Raw genomic sequence first — 23,286 nt, 5'->3', positions numbered from 1 at the left:
ATGCTACTTAAAGCATGAGGAAATTTAGAAAATATTGCCTTATAATAGGATGTCAATGGTGGCCATACTGTATAGGCCATTTTCATGATGACCTATGACCGTGACGCACGCACATGCGCCTACACGCACAGACGCACACACACATAGTACATCCAGACAGTAGCGTAAAGAGGCGTCAAGAAAGCACCTAGAGCAGGCGTCTCTTCTGCGTTTCCGGTTTTTTGTGGGGGGGGGGGGGGGTTGGTTGTATCTCCATCCACACAAACCCGGAAGAGTCGCCTGTTCTAGGCGCCTCTTAATGCACACATGCAATTGCAGGCTGTACGTGCTATAGTGCACCGTGAAGCCATAAGCATTCGATGCATGCATGCATGCATGCATATTGCAGTTAACAGACTTTTCAGCAGGCCACAACCAACAGTTTAGTATTATACTGCATGTATATCCTGATAATAATGGCTATAAGCTGTGGCTACTCGTATGAGATTACTTTGTGTGCCAACTGAGTGGCCACCAAGAGGCTTTCAAAATCTCTTGGCAGCTCATTGGCCCCTGAAATGCTGCATTCAGAAAGTAGCACACCTCATTGGCTGCTCCGTGCTGAGTGACACTTGGAAGTCCACTCAGCTGAGGAGGAGCGAGGAGGATGGGATGGCACAGGGAAGAGGACTATTTATTTATTAAATTAAAAGCAACAGTACTGATGTTGGCTGGACTGACTGGGGGAGAGACGTACAGCTCATCTTGCATTATGAAAGTAATTTTAAGGCATTGTCCATTCACACTGGTAAATTAATAACTTTGGATCTCTGTTAAAAAATAAGAATAGCGTAATTATCTTATTATTACGACATTGTAACTTATACAACAAATATGTGCTGTAATATCATAAAAGGCTGTTATATTTAAAATACATAAAAAAAAAAGTAGGCTAACAGAGGTGTACGATTAGTATAGATTCCATTTGACTCACTATACACACAGTCACTACGTCAAAGTCAAAAGGTGACACAAGCAAATTTTGATTGATTGATTGAATATTGCATTAGTCAGACATGTCAACAGCACGTGGTACAGTAAGACGTACATTATAAAGCTAAAAGGATACCACAAGAAGACTTGTTTCCATTGTGGTCCTCAATTAAACCATTACAAAAACAAACAATAATAATGTGCAAACAAATATTATTTTCTTCTGTAAAGTTTTACCAGCAGATTAATTAGGTTGAGGCACAATACATAATGTTTCTGTCAACAGACCTTCAACTCTCCTTGTTTTAGAGAGTCCGTAGTTTGAGCTATACTAGAACACTGACCCAGGATCAGCCTACCCTCCCCCAGCCCTCCACTCTGCAATATGGGAGAGCAGAATAAATAATCTGATCTTGGATCAGACAGAGCCCATGTATGTTCTGTTCCATCTGTGTTGGTTTCACTGTTGCCAGATTTTGCGAGATAAATAAGCAACCAGGTCTATACAAAAAAGCCCTAAAGGAGCAACTATAGGCCACAAGAGCAATAATAACACAACTATATATAACTATATAACAATAACGCATCTGCTAGTTTAAAAACAACAACTGGGCTGCATGGCACAAAATGTGTTCATGATGCGGGCCCGGGGCAAATACATTTTAATTTGGAGGTCCTTGACATGAAAATAATTGCGAACCACTGGTTTAAACAACATTAGGAAACAAGCCCAAATAAGCAATTACACTTTAGAAACAAGCCACATCCAAAAAACGTACCCACATCATATTGGTGGTTGCGTTTTTATGTACAATACGGTATGTACAAGCTCAGCGTCTCTTATAATAAGCAGATATGGCAACACTCTTCCATCTGTGTGGGGTTGCAGGTTGACAGCACCCTATGGCTTTGCTATGGCTCTGGACAGCACTATATCCCCAACCCCCACACCCTGTTACCAAGAGAGAGGCCGGCTTGTATTGGTGGCTGGTGTAATATTCCGATTGGCTGTCGCGAGGCTGGGGTGGGCGCGGTCTCCGGGAGTATTGTGATCTCACAATCAGCTGTTTTGTGCGCTCTACGTACATTCTGATCTGAGGATCAGCTGGAGGACGGCAGCAATAAACAAACACACACAGGCCAGGAGGAATAGAAATCTGCAAAAAAAAACCTGCAGATGTTTCGATCGGAAACATTCGTGTAAACATTTTTTTTTACACGAAGCTCCTTCTTCTGAGAAGAAAGCCTTTTTGTTATTTTATTTTTTTTACATGTCAATGGTGTTTTAACTACCTCACTTTATTATTATAAAGGCGTAATAACCTAAAGCTATGCTTTAAGAACATTGTTGTCGTTTCTACTACTGTGTGTGTTGATGAGAGAGAGATCCGCGTTTACAACTTGAATTTTATTATTGCAAAGGCAGGTAAGATTTCTTTACTTGGTTTTTTTTAAGTGTTGTTGTGAGTGTTGTCCAGACATAGATCCTTTCGCCAGTGGATCTGGTGCACACATAGGCTATAATACCCCCACATAGGCCAATCTGCATATGATTTCACTATACAGACGTAGGCCATTATTAATAGCATGCACCACACAACAGAGACAACATAGGCTATTTTCATGACGTAATTATATATCATTGTCTGTGTTTTATATAGTGCAGTGCATAGCCTACATGTATTTCTGCAGCCCAGACGTCAGGCGCAGGGATATTTGAAGCCACAGTCTAGTATAGTTTATTTAAGCTGATATGTTGGCTCGCTTTCTTCAACCTCCTAAAAAAATAATAACGTCATCCCTTCTAACCAGAGCGACCCGATTGTCTTTCACCATGTTGATGCTGCTGAATGCAGTCGACTCGACGGTCGGAGGAGGATACTGTGCATATTTATCTACGTGGCGGTGGGACGACGTTGGTCCTATTGTTTCATAACGGACAGCACTGTCACTTATTGTTGTTTATTTCTGTAGCACAGGCTATACTCAGACGTCCTTTTTTATTGACAAACATCCTTATATGTTGTGTCGCCCGCTTTCAAAGCTTCCAATATGTTGTTGAGCCAGACTGTCATTGCTGTGACCCCTTCAGCTTGTAGAGAAGCTGATCGGATAATTCATGCATAGCCTGAATAATCTATCTGCACAAAGACTTTGTGTTCCATTGGGGTTGTCTTCTAAAAAAAAAAGAGCTTTGATTTTTCCCCCCGAGTATCCTGGGGTCGTTTTTAACCTATTTATAAACACTGCTTGCTTTGCTCGGATTCAGAAGCTAGGTGGAAAATGTTCCCTTTCTTTTTTTGAGTGAGTGAGTCCAGGGATTTTGACGAAGTCAAAGCAGACGGTCGTACACTGCAGCAGGCAACACATTCCTTTGATATACGTTATAACCGTGTTCTTCATAGAAGAAGTGACATTTTAATGACATTTATGGGCTGTAGTGGATATACGTTTGAATTTATCCCTAGTTATTGATGGCTCGCCTCTCCCCCCTTCTTTTTTTGTCCTCCTCTGGACGACCGAGAGAGAGGCTGGGTTGACTTTCGCAGCGTCCGTGACGTACAGAACTGCTCGACGCGTCATAGGCGTCTTGTTTCTATTTTGTCAAGCCCCACCTCCAGCTCCATTCGCCCCGCCCCTTTTTAAAGGACCAACGTCCAACAGGAGAGGAATTATATAATAGTAATAATGGATTGCACTTTTCTATGCACTGTCTATATATCAGTTGTTCGACAGACATGTATGCAATTGATATGTATTTGGCGGAAGATCTGTCATAAATATCTTGAAGCTTGAAATAGGACACGTAGTGAACAAGAGAGCCACAACAGTGCATTACAAAGAGATGTGCTGTAGCCTGTGGACAGGGCTTTCTTTCTGTTCGGCTCTGCAGTTGTGAAATATAAACTGCACTCTTGAGTCTTGAATGTGGAATATAAAAATATAGGGCAGGCCTGCCAAGTTCAGAGTACAGTATCCACCCTTTCCTACAGTAGCCGCCCTCTACTAGCCTGTGTATTTATGCCTGAATTTATTGCGCTGTATGTCAGTGGCCAACCACTGACTGGTGTTCTGCCCTGAGACTGAGAGGTCAGGGTTCGACCCCCGGCTGGGTCATACCAAGGAAAAATAGGACATAATGCTCCCTGCTTGGCAGTGACAGACTAGTGTCATGTCCAGGTGGTGTACTTGTACATCATGTCCAAGGGGTGTACTTGTACATCAAGCTGCCTCAAAAAAAAGAAGATAGGCTCCTGCCCTATTGGTCTCATGGCTTGGCAAGGCTTACATGTCAGTGGTTATTATCAGGTCAAATCGTATCACATTACTGAATCTTTACACCAGAATTTCCCAGAAATATTTTCAAAGGCAAAACATATATATATATATATATATATATATATATATATATATATATATATAAATGTTATTATAGCATTAATATGGCACAACATAATTGATTTCCAATGTACAGTTTTACAAGCAGAACTAATCAATGTGGAGCTTGTATGTTGAGTAATGTTATATCACAGGCAATGGGCATTAGTAGGCTAAGTAACAATGTCACTGTCAATGCAAGGCTAAATTGTCTCTTTCCCTTTGTGTATTTTGCTATACGTTCAGTGACTATTATTAGTTTGGTGTCTTATCTTTACAACGGACAGATAAAGCATAATTCGCTTTTACTGTGTGTGTGAACAAGAGGCCCTATATGCCTATGTTTATGGCTGCAACTAAATGCAAAACAGCTCTGACAGACAGAGCAACAGCAAACATTGTGTTTTGTTTATAAGCCACGGTCCTATGATTCAACTGCTCACGACTTTTGGGAATGCCCAAAGAATATAGTGCAGAGGCTATAGGAAGTTGGTCTCTGCAAAACAAAATCGAACTAAAAGTCATCAGTAATTAGTAAATCACCTACCGATTTGTATATGTATATATATTTTTAATCAAAGTACAATATTGCACAAGCATGCGTGATAATGAAACTGTTTACCATGCACTGTCGACCTATAGCGCCCCTATTTTGGGCATTGTCGTTATAGGCAGACAAAAGTTCCACAAATTGTGAAGTTAATTAATAGCAGTTCTACAACTAGAACATTGCATTACGTCTGTGAGCTTGTTGTAGATGACAGTTTTTCGCCGCGTTTGATATGGCCATACGACAAAGTACTAATAACCACTTGATGCATGTTAACTAATGTTTGCCCCCGCAATTATACTACAGTGGAGACTCCAGGGAATACTACAGTAGAGATGGAATACTACAGTAGAGATGGAATACTACAGTATAGACGGAATACTACAGTAGAGACGCCAGGGCTCAAAATGCTCTTGAGAACAGGAAGCTTTACTCCCTATTGGATCCGTTCCATCTACTCTCCCTTCCTAATTTAAATCTGTCGGTATTCATTTGTTTCTCATGGGATGTGTTCTAAACCAAAACAAACACACACAAACCACTCGTTATGTAATACATGTGGAGAGGGCGTGTACAGTGTGGCAGGTGGCGCGAGTCAGGCTCGTAGTGGCTGTCAGTCCGCCCGCCGTGCGTTTGGCTGGCGTCACCGTCGCCATGTCAAATAAGCAGGAAGTGTCACCTTTCAGAAATGTAGCCATGCATATCTCCTATGCAATACATACAACAAACAATCCCTCGTGCATTTTCCTTCCCTCCTTAATTATCACGTGATTGATAGTTTGCCCTCCGCTATTTGAACACATCTCTGGCCTTGGGGTCTCACACCAGGCCATGCACATTATTTGTATGTAGATACAAATATAGTTGCAAGGCGGTGAGTTGGGGGGTACCAGCCATGAACACAGAGTCTTGGAGAAGTTGAATACCCTTTAAAAGCTCCTGACAGCATCTGTGACATTTTAGATTTTTGCATTGGCTATTCATATTGAAAGCAGATGTAAAAGCGCACACAGTCGCTGCACATCACTTTGTGCCGCGCTGCTATTTTTGAACAGTTTTGGAAAATCTTGAAAGAAATCTACTGATTTAGAAGGAATTTGCCCCGAGTCTTAATGGGTTAAAGATAACTTACAAGTTTTATCACGATTAAAAGCTGCACAAAACATATGCGTCATTGTGCATTGACAATACTGTTTACTTACTTTAAATGCTTGCACATTGAGTCCGCACCCATGATGAGTCACACCAAAATCTAACATACCCATGATTAATTTTGTATTAGCTGCCACTGCCTTGCTTACATCACAGTGTATGCCTGGCTTAAGATCAGCCTGCCATGTTCTGTAGTTTTTAACCTGTACACGAAAACAAGCTACAAAATTGGAATATACTGTGGGGTTTCATACCCTTTTTTCGACAAATTTTGTTTCAGGCCACTTCCATTTTGAGCAATATGGACACCCCACTTTTGGTTATTTTCAAAAACATTTGGAGACATAGAGACATTTGGATGTTTCAACAGCTTCATAAAAATTCGAGTTTGCTGGAATTTACACCGGGTTCATGCATGTGTTTGGAACTGATGGCACCCCATATTTGGCGATCTTTTTTTATATAGAGGGATAGACAGTAGGCTGACAGGAAATGGGGAGAGAGATGGGGGAGATGACAAGCAGTAAAGGCCGTCGGGATCGGGAGTCGAACCCATGGGACACTGCCAGACTGGATTACCAGCCAAGGTGCCTAGACCGCTAAGCCACGGCCCAGGCCATATTGGGCGATCTTTAAATACACATAGACATGGCATTGGTTCAACAGTGTTATGAAACATAATATGTAATCAACGTTCAGGGTATGATTCAGGTTCTGTGGTGGACATAAAGTATACAAACTGCAGGTTTTGTGATGACTGGCCCAGCGGCTGTTGACGTTGTTCTATTTATGTACTGAGCCACACCTTTTTTAAGTTCATTTGTCAGACAACTTTATTGGACCCTTTGATAGGTCCAATAATGACCCACAGAAATATTTGGTATTTTGGAGACGTCGACGTCTTTCACGGTGTGAAATCTTGTCATGTTTTTGACACACCTACATTCTCTTAGACATGTCTGTTATGATAACAGACATGTCTAACTGTATAGACTGGTTCACTTGACTACGCTTGTTGCCGTTAATAAATAGAAGACTATTGATCCGTGAGTGCTGGTATTCTGTTTCTTTAGACTTGCTCGTATTCACGCAACCCTTTGCATTCTTAGTTTTTCTCTATATACAGTATGATACCTTCTTTAGTATTTACTCTCTCTCTCTCTTTCTCTCAGGGGGAATTGGGGTCATATTTGTTTGTTGTGCAAAAGAAAATGCACACAACTCAACTAGGGGGCCATTCAAAACGTCACAAGATCATAGGGCTCAGCAAAGACCTGGCTCTTAAGAATGTCATGATGTAACCGTGAAATAGTTGGAATCTCCCTTGTCTACACTAGTCCTTCTAATCTCGCTTACAAATGTAAAATTTCTCTCAGTATCTATTCGTTATTCATCATGGCAAAGAAATGACCTGAGAATTATACAAAGCACCTCGCCCTGTGCTTGAGGTGTCGGTGTCAGCAGGTCAAATAAGCAGGTTTCACCTTTCAAACATCCTTCCATGCGTGCATGTCTATCCCCTTTGCTCTCGCTCTCTGTCGACACATACTGTACATCCCAGATTAATTTTAAGGCCCTCTTAATTCTCTACTTTTCTATTGGCTATACCTATCTATCTATCAGTCAGTCCCATCTCTGCAGTCTCCTCCCATTCTCTATGCACACTTTGCACAGTACTTAAGTCTTGGACCGCTTTGTTAAAAAAATCTGATCTACAGGCTCACAGTCAGCTTCTATTTTTAGCAAATGTTTCCCCCAGAATAGGAGGGGGGGGATAGGGATGCTGAGGATCAACTGGTTAAGTCACTGTAGTGTCCTTAAGTGTGTCTTTTTTGTAGGATATCTTCTTAGTGGTTAATCTATCGATTACTTTAAAAAATGTATTAAACAGATAATAATGAAGATTTGCGTTTTTATATATATATAAAAAAATGTATATCAACAAAATAACAATTAATGTATTCTTTACGGCAGTGCATTCAAATCACGTGTTGGGCTGACACACAAATAAGTACTGTTCCCTCAGCACCACCTGATCCAATCCAAGTGTGCTTGTGCCATGGTCGAGACTGAAGGCTGCTTAGGCCGCTATTAAAAATCCGCTAAATTGATTAGCCTTGTTAACACATTGAGCAAAAAAATAAATAAAAAGCTAAATCCACAACATGTTAATCGTACAGATATTCATTCAGTAGCATCCAGCAGCCTCAGCCTTTTTCTCAGTGGAAAAGCACAGGCTTGGAGGACGACTTTGATACCTTCTCCTCCATATCCAGTATCTCCTCACTGACTCCCTTTGCTCGATGATACACACGCACTCACTCACTCACTCACTCACTCACTCACTCACTCACTTACGCACGCACAGTGCATGTCCAGGCAAGTGCACTAGCAATGGTTATTTTTCAAAAAACTAAACGTTTGATGTTTTTTGTTTCCAAAAGAGACGAGCATAAGTGTCCGTGTTAACAAAGCGTACAGGGGACAGTTGAGGTCAGACACCTGTAAATAAACTGTGTGTCGTGACTCGTAATAACACATGGCTGTTTAAACATCTGTACGCTGCGCTACTTAATCACAGTCAGAGTGAGAACGAGGTCAGCCATTCTCTAGTTAGCCACATTCACCTCTTTTGTCTGTCGTTTTATTTATTTATAGCATTGTGTGCTCTTCCATTTATCTGTTTGAGCTGGTGAGAGGCTTTGTCTTTCTGTCTTCTATCTCCTGTCTCTCATCTGTTTCCTCATCTGTCTGTCCATCTGTCCTGAGACAGACCCCCCTCTCATTGGCTCAGCAAACCTAGAGGGAGTGGAGTTGTGGGCTGGGGGGGTTGTGCATTGTTCAGAAAAACTCTTTGTTGGGTGACAGTAGTCTTACAGCTTCCTCAACCTAATATTATATTGTCTCTGTCGGGTGGAAACCTCATATGTTCAAACTGTTACTTTTCAGGATTCAAATTCAAAATGAGCAATTCAAGTAGCAGATCTATAAACTCGAAAAAGTCGCATTTTGAGCTTGAGCCTCTTTTAATTTTGATGTTTTTGTGTGATGCTGTAGTATTAGTGTTAATTTACGAAAAAACACAAAGAGAAAAATATGGAGATACAAGGTTTATGCCCGACGACGATTTGTTACCACTGAGCTGAAACATTATTTTCCAAAGCAATTTGCTTATCCTGCTCAATGCGGTGCACAGCAGCGGCCGTGACAGAGACATACTGTAACGTGTAATGACTCCACAATACCGAGTTGCATATTATGCTCCCAGCTAATCCAATATGCAGGTTGTCTAACAGTGTTAACATGAAAGCCAAAGAAGGTGAAAGTAGTCAAACGTTGGAAGAAAGAAAAATTAAGGTCCATCTGATTGCAGTTAATTTGGGACAAATTCAATTCATGAGGCCTGAGGGCTGAAGTCCAGCCTGCACATAATCAGCAACATGCCCATTGGTTGTAATGTTAGATAGTCATGTTTAGAATGTTAATTCAGTGGTTAACTTTCCGTACACCTCCCCAGGTTTAATTCACCCGTTTTATGTGAGGTCAGGGATCAAGTATCAGGTGGTATCAGCCGTAACTCAAATCACACTGTCCGCCGGTAGGCAATTGTTTCTTTTGCCAACTGGCTGATTGGGTCTGGCTTATTAGCCATGGCTAGTATAGCAGCACAGCTGTGAGTCTTCTATAGCATGAGGTCCACTTACAGACACAGAGAAAGCTTCTGACAATGGATCACCTGACCCTCTACTAGTCTTCTCCCATACTGACCACACTCCAATTTCTCCCCCTTGTCTGTCTCTCTCTCCAGGCCTTTTGCTCCAAACCAAGTGAAACCTTACATTTTGCACTACGAAGCTCGTCCAGTCCTGTGTGTGTGTGACCGTCTGCAGCATCCAACAACTAACGAGGACCAGCAACAACAACAAAAAAAAAAGCACTCAAAAAGAATAAAGCGAATAAAGCAACAAATAAAAAATAAAAAACATAACAAAGGCAGCTACAGCTTTTTATTTTGTGCACTCGCACGACAAAAGACGACGTCACACGGCACCGGGCGGCGTCATCAAACAAACACCTGACACCCCTTTGATCCTACACACCGCCGACGAGACACCGCCAGCAGAGGAGAATAAGCAGTCATGTTTCAGCGTCTGAGCAGCCTGTTCTTTGGGGAGGTGGAGGAGGTGGCCGCCGAGCTGAAGGGAGCCAACCCCTGTGTGACGGAGGCTGACGAGGAGGGATGGATGCTGGTCAACCTGCCTGGTGAGTCACTCACTTTAAGGTGTTGCAGGAGATGAGTTATACTGTGTATGCAACTGAGAGCCATGTTATAGAGTGAGCCTGGTTGAGAAAAGGAAAGAGGCCGCACAGCTCGTAGTCACGATGCCATCAAATAAATAAAAAAATCCAACGTTTCGGCAACAAGTTATCATCTGACAAACTGTGCACATACCGTAGACCTATTCCATTATCTTCTTAGTCTTCATCAATAGGCAACCTTTTTCTATAAATAGAATAATTTTACAGCTAATTTGTTTATACTCTAATACCATTGCTGTTGTTCCCCGTGAATTAACTTCTTGATCATACATACTACATCGTCACACAAAAGCATCAAAAGTAGCCGATCTGCAAGCTCTAAACGCTCCGTAGCAGATCTGCAAGCTCTAAACGCTCCGTAGCAGATCTGCAAGCTCTAAACGCTCCGTAGCAGATCTGCAAGCTCTAAACGCTCCGTAGCAGATCTGCAAGCTCTAAACGCTCCGTAGCAGATCTGCAAGCTCTAAACGCTCCGTAGCAGATCTGCAAGCTCAAAACGAGGAGCGTTTAGAGCTTGTAGATCTGCTGCTTTTGCTACTTCTGAATTTGAATCCTGAAAAGTAACACGTAAACATACCGGTACGAGGTTTCCCCCCCCCAACAGAGACGTTATACTGTATATCAGAAAATCAAAACAATTATTTTCATACGTTCATGTGTCACATGACATTAATCTATAATTCTATTAAAATATGTTTTACAATTGAGTACATCTATTGGTATAACCCCCTACTGACAGTCATGTTAAAAATTAAAAATAAACTGTGCACAATACTAGACCCCATTTCTTGCTCTCTAGGCTGCTGAGAAGGTCCATTCTTAATTATGGCACCTTCTTGCATGACAAATGGATCTATGTTGGCTAACATACTGATGATGGCTAGCATGATAATGTATGTGATTGGTTGAAGGAGAGAGGATGGAACATCATGTTTTATAACTACTTAAAACAACTACCGGTATATACTTAGTTGCCCTTGGTCCCACAGGGCCCTAAACTAGGCCCAATCCTTTTTTCCATCTACACCAAATCTCGTTACCGAAAATAGCTGACCTACTATCTAGACGTACAAGATAGGTCAGCTATTTTAACTGAATGTCTGTCCCCGGAATAGGGTTGTGAGGGTTGGTGTGGTTATAAGAGTGGGGGTATGGTACAGTTAAGGTGCTAAAGCTTATGGCCTCCATACCATGGGTGTTGTCATATAAATGTCAACAACCACTGGAGTCAGTGTCGCTATAAACATGCATCTGCTTCCACTTTGTTTTTGTAATAATATGTTTTGTATGACAAAAACAAACATATTTTACATAATGAAAAAACACCAAGACATTCTGTGACGTATGGCTAGATGGGACATGACCAAAACTGACATAATTCTCCCTTTGAAGTCTCTCTCTCTCTCTCTCTCTCTCTCTCTCTCTCTCTCTCTCTCTCTCTCTGTCTGTAAAGGACAACTGTAGAGAAAACTAAAACAAAACAGCACATGAGCAGAAGTAGAACATACATACTGCAGTAAATAAGCAGACAACACGATAGAGTGGAGAGCGCCAGAACATGTAATGTCACATTATTATGTGAAATTAAACCAAGCCAACCATAAAGTATGATAGTGTGGGCACAATAAGGGATTGTTGACCTTTCATACTACAATAGGTTCAGGTTGCACTGCAGACATAATATTTGGTTATGTCGCGTGATAACGGGGCAATACAAATGGTGATAAAAGTATGTGGCAAGGGCAGTTACCAGACAAGTTAATGTTGCACCAATAGTACCAAAGTCCTGATGCCACCGCCGCTATCTGTCCCTGGGTCATGTAAGCATTTCTTTCTAGAAAATGCCCAAAGAGAAATCTTAGATTGCGTCATAAGAACTGTGATCCAAAATAAACAAATCAGCTGGGCGATTCTGTTAGGGGTGTGACTGACTGCTGTGGGCTATATTTTCGTTCGAGCATTCTAAGGGGAAGGGAAGGGCCGTTCCCGCATTAAAGTGGCTATTTCGGTCACCTGTCCAAATCCCTAAAACACCTCCGCTACCCGTCGTTATGCATAGGTGTGGTTTGGGCGTTACAATAATGAAACCAATCACCGTGCCACATGCCATTGCCTTTAAGAGATCCCTTATCCGTTGCCCGTTATGCCCAGTTCTATATTGCTTCATAGCCTTACGGTCTATAGCCCATGGAAGAGTTATGCGTTGCTGCCTTGCTAGCACCCCCCAAGCCCTGTAGTGTCGTTTATGATATTGAGCTGTAGCCCCCGTGACCTAGTTAGTTACATTTGATAACGTCTGTTAGGAGGATTTGGTTATTTTAACACAGTTCTTATCTGGGATCTAAGATTTCTCTGTGGGTGATAATGGAAAAGAATAAGATAACTCTGTGACTTAGGGGAACAGCACCCTCTAGCGGCAGTGATGTCAGACTTCAGTGCTCTATCTATAATGGTAAGTCTGATTTATACGTACTGTATTTGCACACGCCGGTGTCGCATATATCGAGAATAGCTGATCTACAGGCTCACAGCCCATCGCAGCATGACGCATTTTGTGAGCTTGTAAATTGGCTATTGGTCGTGTGTGACATGGCATGCAACCACGTATAGGTCAGGCATTTAATCGCCAGCTTTGACAAAAGTCGGGTCCCATTTAGCCATGACCGGACTGACAGCTAAAAAGCTCTGAGGCTCAAACATAAACTAATGATATGATTCTTACTTTTATGTTTTGTGTTGTGTCCTTACCTCCCCTCCTCCTCCCCCGCCCTCCCCCTTCCAAATTTTGTTTATTTACACACCCACCCTCACATTCCCTATGCCGGTATGTGTGCGCGTGCGTATGTGTGCCCCCCCCCCCACACCATTTACCGCTATGTCCCTCTAAACCCGCATGGAAATCTCTGCATCATATCCTCCTCGCCATCATACCATCCTATCCGTGCTTTACTGGGCACCGCCTGTATACGCCTGTGCCTGATCCTATAACCATGCGCTCAGAAGACACTGACTGCATGATGCAGGCCGACACGCAGGCTCCTCCCCTCCCCGCGCCATCGCCATCGCCCCCAGACACCGACCAATCAAACAATCAGTGCACACCTCTGTCGAGGACTGAGTGCCCCTCCCCCAGCCCCCACCCACCCCACAAGCGCCGCAGGACCAATAACAAAGGTCGGGGGGCGGCGGCGCGCCTCGTGCTGATGTCGTCGCACCCCTCGGCCTGTCCGGGCGCCGGCGCGACCCTTCCCAGACGGGCCGCCTGCAGGCGGCTCTCCTCCACGCCGTCCACCCCGTCGGTGTCCCCCCCCGGCTCCGGGAGAGAGTGTGGGGGTAGCGGCAGTCGGGCGGGCTCGGGCTCAGAGAGGGGCTGCATGGATGAGAGCTGGTTTGTCACCCCTCCCCCCTGTTTCACTGCAGAAGGCGCCACGGCGGAGACCAGCCCGATGGAGGACCTCCTCATCGAGCACCCCAGCATGTCCGTCTACGTGTCGCCCGGCAGCCTGGCCTCCATCGTGTCCAACGCAAACCACCTGTCCACGGTGGGCGAGGAGAGCATCGTCGGCAGCATGTCCGGAAGCATGAGGTGAGACAAGTGTCCCTGTCCCCCCCCCATCCATCCATCCACCCATCCATCCATCCATCCATCCCTCCATCCATCCATCCATCCATCCATCCACCCATCCATCCATCCATTCATCCATCCATCCATCCATCCATCCATCCATCCATCCATCCATTCATACATCCATCCATCCATCCATCCATCCATACATCCATCCATCCGCACACACCTGGACACACTGTGTGTCATCATACAGTAAATGCTAACTAGACTAGACCAACAGATTTTTGGGTCGAATGTCAACAATCCGGGCAACAGGAGGGGAAAGGAACTGGTTGGTTGGAATAACGTGTTCCTTCCACGCGCTACGTCCAACCAGGGAAACTCCCCCATGTCAGGTGTAAAGGAGCAACTTGGACACTCAGGCATGAAGGAAGCATGAGTTCAAGTCCGTTGCTCTCCCCATGTCCCCCATATATGGGGACTAGGTTGGCGGAGGGTGTGTAGAGTCCAGGATCACATTAGATGATTGACACAGGGGTGAAAAATGGGTTACAAAATCGTGGGATAAAAAAAAATATATATATATAAAAAAAACAATCCGGACAACAATCCGGAAGTTTTTACTGATATTTTGTCAGACTTAGATTGAAGTTTCCATTTGAGAACATTTAACTTATAAACAACAAATGGAAAAAAAGGTAAGCTTGTAGATTGGGTGCCGGTATTTTGTCAAACTTTGGCCTGTAATAACATCATGCCTAATATATGGACGCCAGGTATAAAGTGGTGACACTGGCTGCAAAATTGCTGGGTCGTGTTTTTTTTCCCCCATTCTGAATTCCCGCATAGAACTTTCTTATATCGCGTCAAATAAGAACTGTGTTCCAAAAATAAACAAATGATCCCGGCGGTTTTACTCACTTACTGTATGGAAAATGTGAGAAATCGCTAATGTGACTGCTGTCGAATTTGTAAATTCTTTACTAGAAACAGACTGTATCAAATATGACTGACTGACTGACTGACTGACTGACTGACTGACTGACTGACTATCGTAAACGATACAGAGACACCTCCCTGACAATATCGCAGAGACAGTTTGTTTGTTTATTTTTGGACTACAGTGTAAGCACTGCAGAAGATTTTAAGAAACCCTTAAATGTTATTCTCCATAGAGAGACAATACGTCCGGGAACATGCAGGGGATAAGACAGTCACGTCATGACGTCTGTGCTCTATACTGATATTGTGATATATTCAAAAAAAGAAAATCAAAACAGTGAAATAACTGCCGATGTGTTGGCCAATCCGATGTAACCGATGTAGCATTTGCCATAGTCTGTTACCGTTAGGGACATTAGGATTACTGAGGCGCTACACTGTCTGTGTCTATACATTTACTGATTTGCTACACTGTCTGCAGTGTCTATACATTTGATGTATTACCTTCTGTTTGCCATGCTTATACAGTTGCTCTGGATTAACACATTTAGGTCGGAAGAAAATATATATTAAATTCTGAAATACCTCATGTTTCTGTATCAGTGGTGCTCGATATTTCATGTCACGGACCCCAGAAATGATATGTATTTGGCCTCCGACCCCCATCTGAAAATATGTTGTTCCAGGGACCCCCCCCAGAAGCAAAGATTTGAGTTAAAAACGTTACAAAAATATATATTCTTCAAAAATAGCAGACCTCCAAGCTCGTAGCGCGCCACTCGGTGGCGTGCTATGAGCTTGTATAGATCTTCTATTTTTCAACAGCTAAATTATAACAATGTTTAAAACACCAAAAGGGGTTCCCGCCCCCAAAATGGGTTAAGAGTGTCTGACTAATAGTAAAGCGTTGTAACCGTCGGGTCTGCTAACGTCCTTCTCTTAACCTTGCAGCAGGGTGATGGAACCTGTTTTAACCGTTGGGGGCGCTCTGCTAACGTACTTCTCTCAACCTTTGCAGCAGGGTGATGGAACCTGTTTTAACCGTTGGGGGCGCTCTGCTAACGTCCTTCTCTCAACCTTTGCAGCAGGGTGATGGAACCTGAGTAAAGCGTTTTAACCGTTGGGGCTCTGCTAACGTCCTTCTCTCGACCTTTGCAGCAGGGTGATGGAACCTGTTTTAACCGCTGGGGGCGCTCTGCTAACGTCCTTCTCTTAACCTTGCAGCAGGGTGATGGAACCTGTTTTAACCATTGGGGGCGCTCTGCTAACGTACTTCTCTTAACCTTGCAGCAATGCAGCAGGGTGATGGAACCTGTTTTAAACGTTGGGGCTCTGCTAACGTCCTTCTCTCAACCTTTGCAGCAGGGTGATGGAACCTGTTTTAACCGTTGGGGGCGCTCTGCTAACGTCCTTCTCTTAACCTTGCAGCAGGGTGATGGAACCTGTTTTAACCATTGGGGGCGCTCTGCTAACGTACTTCTCTCAACCTTTGCAGCAGGGTGATGGAACCTGTTTTAACCGTTGGGGGCGCTCTGCTAACGTCCTTCTCTCAACCTTTGCAGCAGGGTGATGGAACCTGTTTTAACCGTTGGGGGCGCTCTGCTAACGTCCTTCTCTCAACCTTTGCAGCAGGGTGATGGAACCTGTTTTAACCATTGGGGGCGCTCTGCTAACGTACTTCTCTTAACCTTGCAGCAGGGTGATGGAACCTGTTTTAACCGTTGGGGCTCTGCTAACGTCCTTCTCTCCACCTTTGCAGCAGGGTGATGGAACCTGTTTTAACCGTTGGGGGCACTCTGCTAACGTCCTTCTCTCAACCTTTGCAGCAGGGTGATGGAACCTGTTTTAACCGTTGGGGGCACTCTGCTAACGTCCTTCTCTCGACCTTTGCAGCAGGGTGATGGAACCGGCCGCCGTCCCCGCCGCCCGCGGCACCATGCCCACCAGGGTGACCCGCGGCGCCGCCACCCAGGCCGGGTCCCTGGCCAAGGTCACCCAGGTGGCTCGGGTCCAGCGCGGCAAAGCCCGCGTGGAGAGGCGCCATCTGGGCCGCAACCGCATCCAGCGGCAGAACCGCACGCGGGAGCAGGTGCCGCGCCGCGCCGGCCACGCCAGGGGCACCTTCCTGCACCAGCCCAATCAGCGCAACATCTGCCACTGAAAGCTTCCTGCATCCTCAAGGGGACGCTGTTTACTCTGTGAGGGCATTTTTGTCGTTTTTTTTGTTTGTTGTTGTTGTATACACAGTCAAACCCAGTCAAACACACACAAACAAACACGTAATTTAGCATATTCATCCATCAAAAGAAAAAAACTAAAACTAAAAAAATTTATTCTACACATTTGCAAAAACATGCAATTACTCATGCTGGCTTGTACCTATTAGTATATCAAAGTTAAACTAATCCCACCTGCTATATTTTCTTGCAAATCTACCCACGCCATTGTAAACCAAATCCTCTAATAAGTCAATTATCTTCTATTTATATCTCGTCTCGTATTGTATTGATTGGCAGAAATACGACAGTATCCATACAATTTAAAATGGACCACAATATGTTGATCAACTTATATATAATAATTATATAATAATAATAATAATAATAATGTGTGCAAAACAACACTCATTTATCTCCTTGTTTTGACCTTTTCAGAGGTAAACTATTATTGCCTCTTTCACTGTCCCTTCTTAAGGCATGTTTTTATTTACTTAAAATAGTAACCATTTTAATCATTTAAGTAGAGTTAGAGAAGAAAACAAAACACAGTGTGCTCTCCTCTCTGTGTCCAACGGAACAGGCTTCTCTGGGCGGGACAATGCGGCAGAAAGGTGACATTTTAGGCTCAAAACTGATCACGAGAAAACATCTAATTATTATCCTTGAGGCTTTAAGTTACAGGAGATCAAACATGTTTTGGTTGGAGGGGTTTATATACCGTGTGTTTGAGGAGTGTGAGGAGACGATCACAAGACTGTGGCTATTTACTCTAGTATTTGAGCAGACACTCATAAAGCAGGAGTAGGAGTGAATACAAGGGGCACTCTGTCTGTTTTCATCAGTGGAAGCAACAATGTCTGAGGTTCTCTTCTCTCACTTTCTGAGGGGTTGAAGCAGGTAGAGGATGGTGAGAGGCTGGACAAAACAGACTAAAGAGTAAAGGATAAAAGATTACCAATTAAAAGGAAGGAAGTTGGTGCATATAGAAGGAGGCAGATGGAGAAGTGTAATTAGTGTAGCCCTCTGAGCAGCCTGTTTTAGCTTCAATTTAACTCGTTTGAATGCGTACTATAGCTTTTGTCTCTGGATTGTTGGCCTATCTTGATTAACAATATTTCTTATAAATAAATAAAACACCATTAATAATAAAAAAGCATACATTCACACATTATGAAATAAAGACAACCACAAAAGGCTAGACTAGACAGTTTTAGCCTGCGTCAGCCTGGAAAACATGCAGCATTTGACAAATAGTAGTAAAACCAAATATCATGCAGCAGGAACTTTTAACAAGATTCTTGTTAAGCTTTTTTTTTGCATACCAATTGATTTTTTGCTAAAAGAGCGCAGCACAAACTTGCACATGCACTTCCTAAACAGATCAAAGTAGAGTTCCACAGAACACGAGACAAGAAATAAAAAACTATTTTTCATTTCAAACACATGTCTAGGTATAGGTCCTTGGAGGCATAGCAAGACACACTAAAGGTACTTGCAGACTGGACGCGTTTTTTTGGAAAACCGACGGGAAACCGCTGCTAAGAATCCGAAACACGCAGCAGTGTGCAGGCACCTTTAGTATCAATAAGCTTGCTTTCTGTTTTGTTATGCGATAATATCTTCACTGAAAATTGCGAACTGCTACTAGGACAAATAAAATAATTGGTAGGATGGCAAAGACTGTTAATGCTGATTTCATGTGAGATTCATGGCTTGCTTTTGGGCTACACTAGGGTATGAGAGGTTAAGAGTAGGATGCAGAGCGGTATATATAAGATGGTAACTTTATTACTTTCTTCATTCTTTCTTTCTTTATTATGTTTTGTCAACACTTTTTCTGTCCATTCTTTTGTTTCCGATGAACGCCTAAAGTTTCTCTGTTCGCCTGCCTGATATACACGCCAAGAAAAGCCTGTTCCTGAGAGATAACGAGGAAATACACTGGCTATTAAAAATGCCCTCCTCCCTCCCCCCAAAAACAAAACAAAAGAAAGAAAGAAAAAAAAAAGATCACTGTGAAATACACAGTCTGAGGCTCACTCTATCAGTCTAGAATTAAGATTCATGTGCCCGTGCTGGGCACATGAATCAACACACACACACACACACACACACACACACACACACACACACACCACGTTCATATTCAACCACAGTGTGTGCTGTGAACTAGCATCACCCATTTGAACAATATGAGAGAAATGGGAAGATGCACTTAACCTTTTTCTTTTTTCTTTTCTTTTCTTTTCTTTCCCTTTACTTTTATTGTTTGTTTTTAAGTTCAAGAAGGCAACAGAGGAATGTCTCTTTTCCGACTTTATAGATATTTATGGAAATATTTCCATAACGTCTGGGTTTCAGATAAGGTTCTCAGAACCTAATTCTGGCCCTGCTCAAGAGGCCAGAATACTAGAACTTCTAGTACTCTTTTGGAGACTATACAGAATCTCCTAGAATAACTAAAACAGCCTCTCTGTAAGCAATTTGTCACACTCACATCCCTCTTCCTTCCGGGATTGTCCTGTTTATAGGCTAACGGAGACGTAAACAACAACACTATGTCAGACCGGCACTGGTTCTGGAAAGTTTTGGGTTTCGGGAAGGTTCTGGGTTTAACCCCTTATATTCGAATAGAGCCAGAAAACACCTCTCTCTTTCTCTCTACTTTGCCGTCCAAACATGTACGTACACACACACACACACACACACACACACACACACACACACACACACACACACACACACACACACACACACTCTCTTATAGACATATAGATGTCTGTTATCTGTATAGACTGGTTCACTTGACTACGCTGTCGTTGAGGATGGCTTTTTCAGCTGAAACGCCATTCTTGTTGCCGTTAATATAAATAGAAGACTATTGATCCGTGAGTGCTGGTATTCTGTTTCTTTAGACTCGCTCGTAGACACGCAACCCTTTGCATTGTTACCTTCTTTAGTATTTACTCTCTCTCTCTCTCTCCCTCGCACATCCAGCCCCTAACAGCGTCCACTTAAAGATCTAGCTTATCGTTACACTATATATGTATTAAACAATAATATTCAAAAATGGTGCTGAAGCATAGGCTTATAATACGTATAATATACAAATGTTTGTAAATTATTTGAGACATGGATGTAAGTTTGCACTGTCATACAATTTGTGAGTCAAAGTTTTAACTGTGTGCCGTGTGCTCTTTAATTTCATTTGTTTTTATTTTGTTTGGGATTTTTGGTTCTGAATCAAACACATCTGTGTGTGTGTGTGTGAGAGAATGTTTAATGACACGTGATAGCTAAAAAAAAACAAAAAAAATACTAAAACTATTTTAAAACATGAAAAAATGGTAATGTATTCCTCTTGTATATATGACAGTACATTTGTATCGCTGCATTAGATGTCAAAGCCACTCTGAGTAGAACTTGAGTCCTCTCAGAGTGGCTTTAGCCTGATTAGTTCGCTTGCCAGTGTCGCGCGTGGTGAATACAGCCAGTCTTTGTAGATCTGCTATTTCCGCGAGCGGCAACGCAGGCACGCAACTAAGAATAAAATCAGGCTTTACTGACCAATGTGATGTGGGAATGGTTTCTCTGCCTCGCCTCACGGCTTAAAGAGCACATCAGTGGGTCATTTCGATAGCCAAAATGTAGTATCTTTCTTCACATTGCATTAGGATCCTGCATTGTTGTTTTCTGTGGGATCCTCGGCACTATAATACAGCAACATTCATGTGCCATAGGCCAACACAGCCCTCTAGTGGGCAAACAGAGCAAAGCATTTGCTGATGATTACATGCTTGTGAGGATGCTTTGATTGGCAGTGTGTTATAAATGAGTGGAAATTGTCCAGTGGAGGGACAAGATGATGGCGAAAGATTGCAGATTATTTTGAAAATGTTCTTTCCTTCAATTATACAATAGGCTATAGATAGTTATGTTTATTTTCTTTCCTGTTGGAATTACACATCATTTTCTCCCTTCATCGCCAATTCTATTAATGATTGTTTTAATTCAGAATATAATTAATATACCTTACGATATAATTATAAAATATCATATATTTCTCCTATTCTGTTTTTTTATTTTTAAGATGGCTATGTAATGGCTGTTGTTGTATCCTCTGAACAAAGCAGTGGATGGATCCGAGGTGACTAGTCCACACCACACACACACACACACACACACACACACACACACACACACACACACACACACACGCACACAGCAGGGGTTACCTTTGTAACTGATTAGACCTCGGGGAATGACACACATGCCTGTGATGGAAACTGTTTTAAGAGACTATTCAGAAGATGAAGAATATGTATGAGTAGGAGAATATGAGTGAGAGTTGACACAGTAATATGCCATTGTACACATACAGTAAAACCCTGGTGTTTATTTATCTATCCAGTGTATAGTGTACCACAGCCAACATCTCATCTACGTAGCCTAAAGGCTAAAGTTGACCTTGACTTGGGGGAGATATTAGGCTTTTGGTCATTTGAGCCACTGCTGCTACATTATACATAGGCCTATGTACACATTATACATATGCACACATGTAAGGTGTTGGACTAATATCCCTACAGGGCCATCCACTGCTGAACGTGTTCGCTTCTGTTCTCTCCCCATCCTTTTTTCGTTATTTTTCTATTTTATTTTGGTCTCCTTACTCTTCTTACCAATGTAACCTAAAAGGTATTGTTGTGATATGGGTATGTAGTGTGTGATGATTACTATTAATGTGACGTGTGTGCGTGTGTGTGTGTGTGTGTGTGTGTGTGTGTGTGTGTGGCTTCAAGCGTGGCAGCCAGCAACCTATCAGTAATGATAGAGAGAGGGCGGGGCCACGAGGCGTGTCTATAGCCAATGAGATGCGAGAGAGGGTTAAACATAAAGGACGAGAAAGGAAACAGATTATGAATTTAAAAGAAGAAACAAACAAAAAAGAAATGTATCAGCAGATTGATAACAATAGAGTATATCGGTATTTTTTTCCCCCATTAGTTATTAGAGAAATTGTTCATCTAGTACAATAATGATTAAAAATGAAAGGGGTTGAATGTCTGGGGGACACATGGGGAGTTTTATATATTTATGTTGTGCCCTGAAATGATGGCAGCTTAAAAAAAAACACTTTGGGCTTCTCCCATATTACATCTCAATGAAAATGCCCCATCCCCCATAAAAAAATAAATATATGGACATATTAAAAAAACAAACATTGGGTGTATCTGTATGGAATATCAGTATGGTGATCGTGCCTTTCACTATTTTTGCATGGTTTTTGTGATGTATTGATTTTTTTCCCGTCCCCCAAAATGGACAGTATGTGGTCCATTGACAGGCAAGACCTATGCAAAAAGAAACGGATGGGTTTTTACAGCATCCATTCAGAACATACAGGTACCCAACAAAAAAAAACAACAACAATAATAAACACTCAGGTGGACACCTGAATCTTGTCTCGTCATTTACATGTGTGGGGTGCAGTGAAAGCATGGTGTTAAGCAGACAGACAGACAGACACACAGGTATAGTCTCTGTCAGGTGGAAAGTCCAAGTGAAAGTGATATGGTTTGGCTAAAACAAAAGGGTTTTTGTTAAAAGGTTTAAATCACTATATTTTGATAGTAATCATTGCTATGTGTTCGTTAACTAGAGTCTGCCTGTCTCTCCAGCTAATTTTTATAGTGTTCCAGTTCCAAATTTGTCTGCTCATTTGTTTGTGTCATCACTTACAATTCAACTTGTTTAATATGTATCATCCTGACTGCGTTCTCTATTGGATAAAATTGGTATCCTGACCTGAAATTGCATTTTCTTGGAGACTCCTGTTACTAAACAAACACTCTATAGCAAATAGCAATGAGTACTATCACAATATAGGGCTTTTTAACACGGTAGTATAATGAGTTATTGTAGTGGTACCGTACGTATATTTTAATGCCAATACTTTTACTCAAACACAGGCAGGCAGCACTTGCATATTTGTAACATAGAGTATTTCTTTCTACATTGTGGTATTGCTATATTATTTACCTATACACATACTTCTTCCACCACTGCATTTGTCTATCTCTACCTACGTATAACCAGTCGGTGAGGATGTTGTGGTTACCCGAGATTATAAAAGAGGAAGAACATAACATAGCCTACGGGAAAGCGTATAGAGAGTATAACCT

The 23,286-nt window shown here is 42.4% G+C and overlaps 1 protein-coding gene across 3 annotated transcripts; it reads left to right on the top strand.

Moving 5' to 3' along the window:
- The first annotated feature begins 2,067 nt into the window (after window positions 1-2,067).
- Window positions 2,068-22,553, top strand: tp53inp2b (tumor protein p53 inducible nuclear protein 2b). Of its 3 annotated transcripts, none has more exons than XM_080764064.1 (4): window positions 2,068-2,394; window positions 9,861-10,315; window positions 13,376-13,958; window positions 16,776-22,553. In XM_080764064.1, the coding sequence occupies exons 2-4, from the start codon at window positions 10,192-10,194 to the stop codon at window positions 17,041-17,043; spliced, it is 975 nt and encodes a 324-aa protein (XP_080620190.1). In that variant the 5' UTR covers window positions 2,068-2,394; window positions 9,861-10,191; the 3' UTR covers window positions 17,044-22,553. The 3 variants fall into 3 exon arrangements, with proteins under 3 accessions (XP_080620190.1, XP_080620188.1, XP_080620189.1); XM_080764062.1 differs by having other exon boundaries at window positions 13,373-13,958; XM_080764063.1 differs by having other exon boundaries at window positions 2,068-2,398; window positions 13,373-13,958.
- The last annotated feature ends 733 nt before the right edge of the window (window positions 22,554-23,286 follow it).

The sequence above is a fragment of the Protomyctophum bolini genome (assembly GCF_963924005.1).
Source record: "Protomyctophum bolini genome assembly, chromosome: 5".
Lineage (NCBI taxonomy): Eukaryota > Metazoa > Chordata > Actinopteri > Myctophiformes > Myctophidae > Protomyctophum > Protomyctophum bolini.
This window is presented reverse-complemented; position numbering and strand designations above follow the sequence as displayed.